General features: G+C 41.6%; 1 protein-coding gene across 1 annotated transcript; it reads right to left on the reverse strand.

The window, feature by feature from the left end:
- Positions 1 to 2,158: 2,158 nt before the first annotated feature.
- On the reverse strand, positions 2,159 to 7,437 carry LOC142935398 (bile salt-activated lipase-like). Its single transcript, XM_076079762.1, has 11 exons — positions 7,372 to 7,437; positions 6,879 to 7,026; positions 6,496 to 6,621; positions 6,217 to 6,414; positions 5,959 to 6,089; positions 5,698 to 5,805; positions 5,461 to 5,575; positions 4,597 to 4,783; positions 4,257 to 4,457; positions 2,466 to 2,669; positions 2,159 to 2,342 (listed from the first exon to the last, which is right to left on the reverse strand). The coding sequence occupies exons 1-11, from the start codon at positions 7,435 to 7,437 to the stop codon at positions 2,159 to 2,161; spliced, it is 1,668 nt and encodes a 555-aa protein (XP_075935877.1).
- Between the last annotated feature and the right edge of the window lie 4,076 nt (positions 7,438 to 11,513).

An 11,513-nucleotide genomic window follows, 5' to 3' on the forward strand; every position in this document is an offset into this window, starting at 1 on the left:
CACCCCAACACCTTATTGGAAGAATACTTTCTCACCTGGAAGCTGACGCTAGCTCCGCCCACAGACTCTCCAAAGATGGTGATGTGGTCGGGGTCTCCTCCGAACGAGCGGATGTTCCTGTGCACCCAGGCGATGGCGGCGTGCTGGTCCCACAGACCGTAGTTTCCTGTCGAGTATCAAGTTTTTCTCTCAATCAAGGAACTTTGATTTTAATAGTGCAATACATAAAATTGGCGGGGAAGCCAACATCTTCTAATTCTGTCATATTAGTAAGAAAAGAAACCGGCTCCTACCTGGTAAGTCAGATTCTTCCTTGTGAGAAAAGTTTAAGAATTTATTACAGAATAAGATATAGAAAAATGATCAAGGGTGTACAACTCATCAAACATGATTCAATGAGTACAACAGATTCAACTAAGTACAGACAAAGTCATAGAATACTTTTCAGCTGAAGAGGGACAGCGTTCCTTCACTCGGTGAGAGTCAAGGAAGTCTGACAACTCTCTCGGTCCTGAGAGGAACTTGAATACAGAGAGACACACTTTGCCCCGTCTACAGGAGACAGCGTGTGCGTCAATGTTTAGTCAGCCAGCTGGATATGGACTGTGGATTTTTGAAAGAACATGCTTTCCAGTAATGCAAACACGGCTGACAGATTTCATAGAATTCATTTTTCTCCGACAACTGGCAAATAAACACAGTTTGAGATAAGATATAACCACAGAAATAGCCCCACATGTAAAGTGCCGTTGTTGAAAAATCTATTTGAATTCAGTATTTTCTACTCATAGTAGAGATTATGAGAGGCATAAGTACTTAATAACTATATTTTGCACATTTGTAAAAGTGCAAAACGGTGAGTAATCTTTCATCCACTGATGTACTAGAGATATTACTCTTTGTGTTTTGTGCTCTTTTTCAGTTTTACAATAAATTTCATATTTTCCTTCATTAAATCCTGCCAAACACAATAACCTGTCTGTTCCTTGAAGAATACGGTGCTGGGAAATATAATGTCATGCTGACTGCATAGCTGAACATTATTTGGACTTTCCAACTGCAGCCCATATCTTATTGCACCCCCATTGAAAGCAGTCTAGAGCTGGGACTGCTGAAGAGCCTTGTCTGAAACTGCTCCAGCTCCTCTGTGTACTAATACAGAAAAACAACAAACAGCTCCCAATTTGCATCGGAGAAATTCTCTCCTCTGCCTCGTCCTGTTAAGACATTTACTAAGCACATTGCCTTAAACAACAACTGTCATCATATGTAAACTTGCCTAAATTAGGCTCACTGTATGCTAGCTCAGTGATTCTCAAAGTTGGGTCCGTGGCAGTCTGACACCGGGTCCGCAAAATAATTTGCTATAATAATAAAACTGTGCTGTATCATTAAAAATCTGCATATCTACAGATGGGGAACATTTGCGCCAATAAAACAATATTGTGTCCATTACTCCCGCCTATGTTAGCTTTAGACCAACAGAAACTCTGATATGATTGTGAAACATATCAATAATTTATTTGTAAGCTGAAGCACTGACTGAAAGTCAACTTTAGACTATTGAGATCATGACAGTTTGGATAAAATCCCGCTCTGTTTAAAGGTTGTGGAACTAATAAAGGATTATTTCATCTCATGTAACATGATTCAAATTGAAATGTGTTTCTGTTTATCACCATGAAATAGGTCTGAAGTATTAAGGTGGATTAAGGAGTACAAATAGTTCCAATGGAATCCAAGAGTACAAATGGTAGTAAGCGTATACCTAATCAGTGTTACAATTAAGAAGGGGTCCTTGGAAATGTTCTCCCCTGCAAGGGGCCCCTGGCCCCAAAAACTTTGAGAGCCCCTGCTCTAGCTAACGCAGATAAACTGGTAGCAAATTGGCACTGCAGCCTGAATATCAACAGATCCATATTTTTAGTCCGTTTTGATTTGATTTTTGATTACGAAGTTAACGCACACTTCTGCGCAACAATTAACGTCTTGTACATTAAGATCAACGCCAACATTTTATTCAGTAGAAGGCCAATAGCATCTGTTATCATCCAAACCCCAACAATTCATTTTTTCATGAACCAATTAATTTTTTCATGGACCAATACAGATTTGATACTTCAGATCTATGGGACCACACTGCGGGTGCACATGGTTGTTATTCTGAGATGGTCATGGGAAGGTTGGGTAGGACCTTGGTCCAGAAATCCACGTAAGGCATTCTCATCTTCTGTCCCACACTGTTGTTGTCCATCTTAGAATGGATCTCCAGGAACTGCTGTCCATCGCTGGTGAACGTAGGCCAGGTAGCGGGCACGCTCGACTCTCCTTTGTTGGGGTCCCTGTGGACAGAATCAGAGAAAAGGGCAACTGAAGTGAGACTGTTTTAGTTTTCTATTTCAGTGTCTGACTTAGGTTTGTTTGATATCATGAAGTTCCCATGACGCGTGTCTGCAGAATTATACCCAGTTCTGGCGAAGTTGGTCCAGTAGGCGATCATGTAGCCAGAGAGGTCACGGTAGCGAGGCCAGTACAACAGAGGTGTGGTGAAAGGCTTTCCAAACACGTACTGCAGGTCATTGGCGTGGTCGGCTCCCACCCAGCTGGGGTAAGGAAATCCGCTCAGACGGCTGGGCTCAGAGAATAGGTAGGAGTAGGTGCGACCGGTTCTTCGGTGAGAAAAGAAAAGAATAGGGATGTGACAATGACTACACCAAGGTGAGGGCTACAAAAATAAAGATCAAATTTAGCACTCTAAAAGCTGAATTCTTCTGCAGGTTCTCAGAAGTCTGCTTATAATGACAGATGTCTAGTAGTGCAAGTTATTTCATGCCCTGCACCTCACCATACCGATGCCTGATGCTACTTTTTGCAGTGAACCCACTAAATATAAAACACTGCAGGGTTTGTATTTATGGAAGTTGTGCTATGAGAATAATCATTAACCTTTTCCATGGTACATTAAAAGTGAATCAATTACTTGACACATAAAAAAACATTTAAGTAATGAACTAAATTTGTATTTAAATCATGCAATCAAATAAATATAATAAAACCATGATTAAATGTCACCATATTATGCTGAAAAGTTAAACTGCTGAATAAATGTATAAAATAAGAAACCTTTTTCTATTCCAGAGTCCAGTGTGTAGGATTCAGTGGCGTTGAGGTTGCAGATTGCAGATTGCAACCAACTGCAACTTACTCCTCTACTCAGCCCTCCTTTTCCAACACATTCTCCCTCCCAACTCATCAAATACGGACACTTTGTCATTGGCCCTACGCTTCTAACTATGACGCTCTGGACCCCTCGAGCGACAGTTTCCACTCGCTACATGCATAGAGTCTTTTCAAAATAAACTTCTGTCTTCACAGGAAGTTAGGTACAGGCAACAAAACAATTTAGTTAAGGTTTAGGAAAAGAGCGTGGTTAACGTTAACTCAACGGGACACAAACAGCGGAGTCCTGGACAAAAGTCCTGTTTGTTTATAACGAATCCTTCAGGTAACGTATAAATGTGAAAGGCCCTCTCTCGAGCCAGTGACGGTGGGCGACGGTAGCTAAGTGGAGAACACGGCCGTCTTTCAATCAGAGGATCGGCGGTTCGATCCCCGGCTCTAGCTCCACTAGTCGCATGTCGATGTGTCCTTGAGCAAGACACTTAACCCCAAAAATTGCTCCCGTAGCTGTGCCTACAGTGTGATAGAATCTGAATTGTAAGTCGCTTTGGATAAAAGTGACTGGCTCTACATTACTAAATGACTGTAATGTAGAGCCAGTGTTTGGTTTGTCCATTCTGGGCTACTGTTTCAGGTGATTATACACTACTAAAAACATAGTTATGAATACTGTATTCCATTTCAGATAATAGATCCTGCTAAATCCTACACACTGGACCTTTAATTAATCTGTCACATCTCCATTACTTTTGCCTACTGCTTTACAGCGTGGTTGAATTTCATCCACACCTAAAACAGAAACCTGTCTTTGAAACTTGAGATTAAAAACACCTGAAGGAAATTAAAGAAACTTTTCACTCAAATTAGCAAAGGTGATAAATATTTTCCCTTTGATGAATCACTCATAGGCCAGTTTAAGGCCTGTTTGAATTGATTTTCAATGGCCACCCTTAAAATGAAAAAAAAAAAAGGTTAAGCCCTGTTTTTTATTCCCCAGCTTCAAAAGCAAGGTGTTGAACAAAAGGGCTTATCAATAAACTGACAGCGACGTCTGTATAGCAAGATCTTATCCTCACGTGGCGTTGGCAGCATGAAGGTAGAGGGCGGCCTGAGTAGGAACCAGGAAGATGAAGTCTGTTCCAATTTCCACAATAGTTTTCTTGATGGTCTCCTTGCTGGGGTTTGGGCCCCAGGTTGAGGTGTATGTGGAGTACGCAAGGTCGGTAGCATTCTCGCCCTTCTTAGTGTACGAAGCCAGGAGCCTCTTCATGTCCTCGCTGAGATCAGGAAGGTTTGAAAATTAGGTCTGATGAAACACCACAGCACCACAACTCTAACAAAAGTACAGCACGCTGCGGGTAGACCTGTTGTAGAATTGTTAATGTTTCACACGGTGATCACATGTCTTAAACTCACATAGGGGTGTCCACCACGGGGCAGTTGATTGAAGGAACATCGAAGCTAGTGAAGAGGTGTCCGTCCATGTCGTTGATTCCAGCGATGTAGTCGATCTCAGCCGCATTATGGAACAAGTTGGAAGGCTCATCCGGCACAAAGTCGCCGTCAATCACAGGAGACAGGACCAGGTTGAAGACATTGGGGTCTGACAGAGGCAGATACAGTGAGAGACCTACCATATACAGCTCTAACTGTATGTTTCATACATAACTGGAATTTCTAATTTCCAATTTGCTAGATCTGCTGTTGTTATGCTTCAAATACGTTTATAAACCAAAACTCTTGATATGAAAGGAATGGAAGCACCAATCGACATCTCAAAATTGCTAGTTTGAATAAAAGATATTAGTGGCGTCATACAGCCAGCACAGTATGGGCAGCTTTCGAAATTTGACACTGGTGTGCACGGTAGAATTTACCCGCATGTTGGTGGTCAGTTAGCCATTGGGTGTAGTCTTTGCTGTGTGTATAAGTGCACATTTTAGAAGACGTGAGGCCACTAGCCGTTGGAGGTCTGCTCGGTGTATTGGGGCAAAGTTCCCGTTCAAATTTAGAGCACATTTGAAATTAATTTCCAGAAAATCAGCAAAAAGAAAATGCTAATTATTGCCATTTATTACTGTTATATGAGCATTATGAGTTGGATGCATCAAGATAAATTTAATACAATAAATATGTAGTGTGCAGTTTCTCTGGTGGAGTGCCATTATACCATTGCAGAAGAAGGGGGCTGACTTTTTAATGTCTCCATTGTTGTGGTACAAAGTACCACAATGACTGAAATGAAAATGTCAAGTAGACTGTATGGAGTGCAATCCTTACTATCGGGTGAGCTGGTAATATTGATAGAGCCAGCCAGCGTAAGCTTCACAGGATCAGTCATCTTCAAACAGGAAGCCATAGTCTGATCGGTGGGGCAGCCGACCTTCAGAGCAACCTGGGGAGAGGGTTTAAATTCGCTTGAGTTGTCTACCGGCCCTGAACTCATACCGCGCTAACCATTCCACAAAAGTGTTGCACAGCAAAAATTTAAACAAGTCAAGAGTAGCCGTTGCGCACCTCCTTAGCGAACCTGCGGGGGTCCCTGTTGATAGCCCACGAGCAAGTGGCGTCGCCGCTCTGGGAGATGGCTCTCTTGAACAGCCCTTTGTTGTGGGGAGTGAGAGTCTGTGGGCAGTCATAAGACATATTTCAGAATGTTTTTGGTCATTTTTTGAACAAAGATAGAACTTAGATTAAAATTTACAAACTGTAAATTTAATTTGAATTTGAAATCCATCATCTATCTACACCCATAATAAAAAGAAAAAATCTTCTCACCTGGAAGCTGACACTAGCTCCGCCTGCAGACTCTCCAAATATGGTGATGTTGTCGGGGTCTCCTCCGAACTTGCGGATGTTCCTGTTCACCCAGGCGATGGCGGCGTGCTGGTCCCACAGACCGTAGTTTCCTGTCGAGTATCAAAACTTTCCCTCAATCAAGGAACTTTGATTTTAATGGTGCAATACATAAAATTGGCGGGGAAGCCAACGTTTTCTAATTCTGTCACATTAGTGAGAAAAGAAACCGGCTCCTACCAGGTAAGTCAGATTCTCCGGTGCTCAGGAAGCCCATAGTGCCCACGCGGTATCCCAGCGTCACCACAATAACATTTCCTCGGTCTGCAATCTCCTGCCCGCTGTACAGATAGTTGTCCAGGAAGTTGGGACCCATCGAGCCTCCGATAAGGAAGCCTCCCCCGAAGATCCAGACCATAGTGGGCAGACCAGTGGACACTAGAAGAGAGAGAAAATGTGAGCCAGTAGTAGTGTGGATCTTATATGGATGACACTCTGTGGACTTCTTTCAGTCTTTACCTGAGCATCCCTGAGGAACCCAGATGTTCAGGTAAAGACAGTCCTCACTGCCTCTGGTATTGGTCATTATCGTCATGACGTTCAGCTGAATGCATCTTTTCCTGTACTCGGTGGCCTCCAGAACACCTGACGAGAGACACATACGGTGTAAGAGCAGGGTAAGGCATACATCAACAGTTTAGGCTCATCTACCCCGACAGCTAGAAGAGAAAACATTTTCCAATAAATTTGATTCAAGCTAAAAGAGAAACAGTGGCAGAATTGGCTGCCGGGAGTTCCGGCTATGATTGCTAAAGGAGCACCCATATCTTTGTGGTGTGAATTTATCATGTGAGTTATTGGTGTGAAATCCAGTGGGTGAGAAGTCCGGTCAGTCAACCCACCGTCCCAGCCTGGGTGACGTTTTGGTTTCTCAAACCTTCCAGGGATGTCAGCGAAGGGAATCCCCCTGAAGACGTCCATGTGACGGCGGAACCCAAGACGAATGTTCTCGCCCTGCACCATACCTCCCTCTGTGTACACCACACCGAGCTACAGAAGTTAAACACAAACATCTTCATTTGCCAAAGTATTTCACTCGGAACTACACCAAATCACGTGTGGCATGCTCCATTTCTTTTGGCATGATTTGTAAAAAAAAATAATCAATCGTGTAACACAACAATTTAAAGAATAAGAATTACAAATAACTAGGTTAGAAATATCTTGTGACACAAGATGGTTGAAAAATGAACAAATAATTATACTTTCTTCAGAATAGAAGCTAAATTTCAGGAAGTATAGCACTCTTTTCACACTAAACAGCCTTTTGCAGAAACTAAACAGAGCACTTAAACACACTTAAATACACTAGATACACTAGAAAAACACACTTACGGAGGTCGCAGAGACCGTGTCCAGAAACACCGCAATGGCTACCAAAATCCCCAGCTTCACCATCATGACTAATCTGTGAGAAGCAGGTTGATGGTCGGCCAGACTTATACAAAAGGAGAGACCCCTCCCCTGAACAACATCTGACCAGTGTGCAGTCAGTGGGCCTGTTTTTCACACTGTTACATAACACCGAAAACGCGGTAATATTTAACCACCATGTGTCCACATCACTCCCCCGAAACACTTTACATTGATTACCACATTTCAAAACCTCTATGGCTGAATCAAACTAACATATGTAGTGATCAAATAAAGATGTAGGCCAACTTGTAAACATGTGGTTTTCAGTGGTTAGTGGAGGGAAACGTGAATAAACAGTGACATATTTCATTAAACCGTTCTTTTCATATCGCACATGAAGAACTATTTTCACCACCTTCACCCCACATGACCGCCACAACTAGCAACATGCAACCTGACTAACACAGTGAAGTTGTGTAAGGACTGGCCATGGCAGTGGACCAACCCTGTCCTGTCCTTTAATCCAATAGTCCAATAGTAAAGGCAAATAAAAAGGGAGGAGGAAAGGGGGCAAAGTTTCCCCTCGACAAAGGTAAAGAAGTCGGTTTGAATCTTGGCCACAAGTTTTGAGTCAACATTTAAAGGGGAGACATCATTAAATAACTAATTTGGTCAGTCCTTGCGCACACGCTGTACATTTGGGTATGTGGAATACTAACCAACAAACTGTGAAATCAGAAAACCCAGTCAGTTTTTTTGTGGAAACATGCGATTCAACAAGCCATTTAGATTTGGTTCCCCTGTACATAGGCTAATTAGAATATTTTACTTATGATTGCTAATAGATTTTTACCCCAATGATATGATGCGTGTTATCTCCTTTTTTAACCCTCCTTGTGTAAAGTGTCACCATATTTTTCTCGTAAACCAGACAGATGTTGTAGTAGAAACCTCAAAGGCAACTACAAACCTATAAATGAGCATGATATCTCCCCTTTACAATTGAAAAGTGAAATCTGGATGGATTTCACTTTGAGGATGCTTGTACAATTCTAATGGAAGGGACATTATGGCATCCCCTTAAACCCAAGGTGTTGTGTTGGGCATTAGAAAGGTTTTGAGATATTTAGTGGGGGACTTCAAGAAAATTGCTGGGTTAAAAATTAACTTTTCAAACGTTCATATCAGGAAGGTAACCTCTGCTGAGCTGACACAGCGGTCCAACTGGACTCAAAGTCACAGCTGTAGCCAATCCAAAGAGTAATGAAGTAATGGACTCTAAAACCTTCATCATGAGATGGAAACATGGGCAGAGATTAGTAGTAGTTTGTAGCACTTTTAATTAACTATGCTGTCTGGGTTTTTACTCTAATGCTCATCTCACTTGTCAATGTGTTTCCCTTTTATCTCAGTCTGCCTTAGAATAATAATTTAATAATTAACAGCCAAAACAGTTGCAAACTGAACACACTAATGCCACTTCAAACAAAACAAACATATAGATTCCATGAAATTCCACTCTTAACACTTACCTCAGTCATTTACATGATCGTATCTGAAAACCCTTTCTCACCTAACTGTATTCATCAAATCGTCTTCACAGTATTCAATGCATGCTATGAATTTTTTATATTTTTATTTCTGTACCTGTGCACAAAGACAATGAATTTTGGTTTGCCTTCTTATCTAAAGGAAGAGGCTATATCTGGACCCGGTGTCCCCAGGGATATTAAAAAGCCCTGTGGCCAGAGCCTTGAGAGACAATCTGGCTAATTCACACTTATAAAATGGTTCTGCCTTGTTACAATATGTTGATGACATCAAGATGTGCAGCCCTACAGAAGAAGCATGCAGATTAGAGTAATTTAGAATTACAGTTATCCTACTTAAATTTTGGCTGCAAATGGTCTCAAGGCTATCCGTCCAAATTGCAATTTGCTCTCGATAAAGTTTCATATCTGGGACATGTGATCACAGCAGAGGGCAAAACCCTCTCTCCCAAAAGAATACAGGCAAAATGTTCCTAAACCACAAACTAAGAAACAAATGATGAGCTTTATAAGAATGACGTCATATATTAGATCAGTGGATCCTAAACTATTCAGAAAGAGAGGTACTCCTCTCTTCCATGATTCATGGTAAACATCTTTCTGCGCATAACAAAACTGACCTGGACTGACTCCTCGACTGCTGCCTTTAATGACTTAAAGAACGCATTACTGTCAGCTCCGACACTTGTACTACCTAAACTGGACACACCGTTCACACAATACGTTGACTAAAGAGACGGTTACATGACATCAGTTTTGACTCATGAACAGGGAGAAGACAAATCCATGTTGCATATTTCTCTACTAGACTAGACCCTGCAGCAGCTGTCAGTCCTCTGTCTGCGTGCCGTGGCACGTGACATTGTTGGTTATGGTGAGCTCATGGTTCCTTATGCTGTTTCACGCATTATATTAGATTAGATTAGATAATACATTTGCCTAACATTAGTGTGGAACGATATACTATTTATAATTTTCTTAGTATGTTTAGCTGTATCAATCTTGATTACAGAGTACTGAAAAATGTGGAAATGATTGAACGAATACAAGACTCGAGATTTGGTTCCTTCACTCAAAGAATTGGTTAAGATGTTATCAATCAAAGTCACTGAATTTTCTGTAACTCATGTTGCTTTATAAATAAGAGGGAAAAAGTAACTAGACAACATTTTGAATCCATAGTCCCCATAAATAAGCAGAGATACTCCACCTCCAGATCCATTCTCTCTTGCATAGTGAACTGAGTTGTATTTTGGTATTTTAAAGATTTCGCTTGAGTCCTCAGTAAGCCATGTTTCTGATAGGGCAATAACTGAAAATTCGTGCTTGAGTAAAGACAAATAATGAATTAATTTGTCATAGTTGCTTGGAAGACTTCTTATATTCAGATGAAAAGTAAAGAATGTATTCCCGAAAACCGTCTGTGTTATGAAATGTGATGCTCACACTAACGCTTCTGATCCCATTTCAACAGCAAATGCTGCAGCTGATGCTACGACTAAGCAAGCGATTTTTTTAGGTTACTCTTTTTAGCTCACAACACTTATGGTGTGCCTACAGAAATATCCCTCACTTATGATATTCAATTATTGCAGACATTGGTTACCCTGCAGAGCGAAAGTGTTGGGCCTAATCTGGTACAGTTTAAAAAAAAAAAACACAACCGTTGTCTAAAGCAATGTTATGAATTCACAAATCTAAACAAGCTCAAAACTGTGGAGATGACAGTGGACATCAGGAGGAGCCCCCCAACACTGCCCCCACTCACCATACTCAACAACACTGTGTCCGCTGTGGAGACCTTCAAGTTTCTGGGATCCACAATCTCCCAGGACCTGAAGTGGGCCCCCAACATCAACACCATCAGGAAAAAGGCCCAGCAGAGGTTCAGGAAGTTCAACCTGCCTCAGGAGCTGCTGATTCTGTTTTACTCAGCCATCATCCAGTCTGTTCTCTGCTCCTCTATCACTGTGTGGTTTGGATCGGCCACCAAACAGGACAGAAACAGACTACAACGGATTGTTAGGTCTGCAGAGAGGATCACTGGTTCCAGCCTGCCGTCCATCCTGGACTTGTTCACCTCCAGAGTCAGGAAACGGGCAGGAAAGATCACTGCAGACCCATCACACCGTGGACACAAGCTGTTCCAACTCCTCGCCTCTGGTAGGCGCTACAGGGCCCTGTACGCCAAAACCACCAGACACAGGAACAGCTTATTTCCACTGGCAGTCACTCTGATGAACAATAAATAAGTCATACTGTACTACTACCTCTGTTTGCACTATTACCACCACTTGCACTATCACCTCAATTTCCATTGCCATTGTTTTTAGGTTTATGTTGATGTGTGTGTGTATATATATATATATATTTAGATCATGACAGTTTGGATAAAATCCCGCTCTGTTTAAAGGTTGTGGAACTAATAAAGGATTATTTCATCTCATGTAACATGATTCAAATTGAAATGTGTTTCTGTTTATCACCATGAAATAGGTCTGAAGTATTAAGCTGGAAATGTTTTAGAGTATACATAGTTCCAATGGAATCCAAGAGTACAAATGGCAGTAA

This window comes from Anarhichas minor, unplaced genomic scaffold (assembly GCF_050575085.1).
Source record: "Anarhichas minor isolate MPS153535 unplaced genomic scaffold, ASM5057508v1 ptg000073l, whole genome shotgun sequence".
Classification (NCBI taxonomy): domain Eukaryota; kingdom Metazoa; phylum Chordata; class Actinopteri; order Perciformes; family Anarhichadidae; genus Anarhichas; species Anarhichas minor.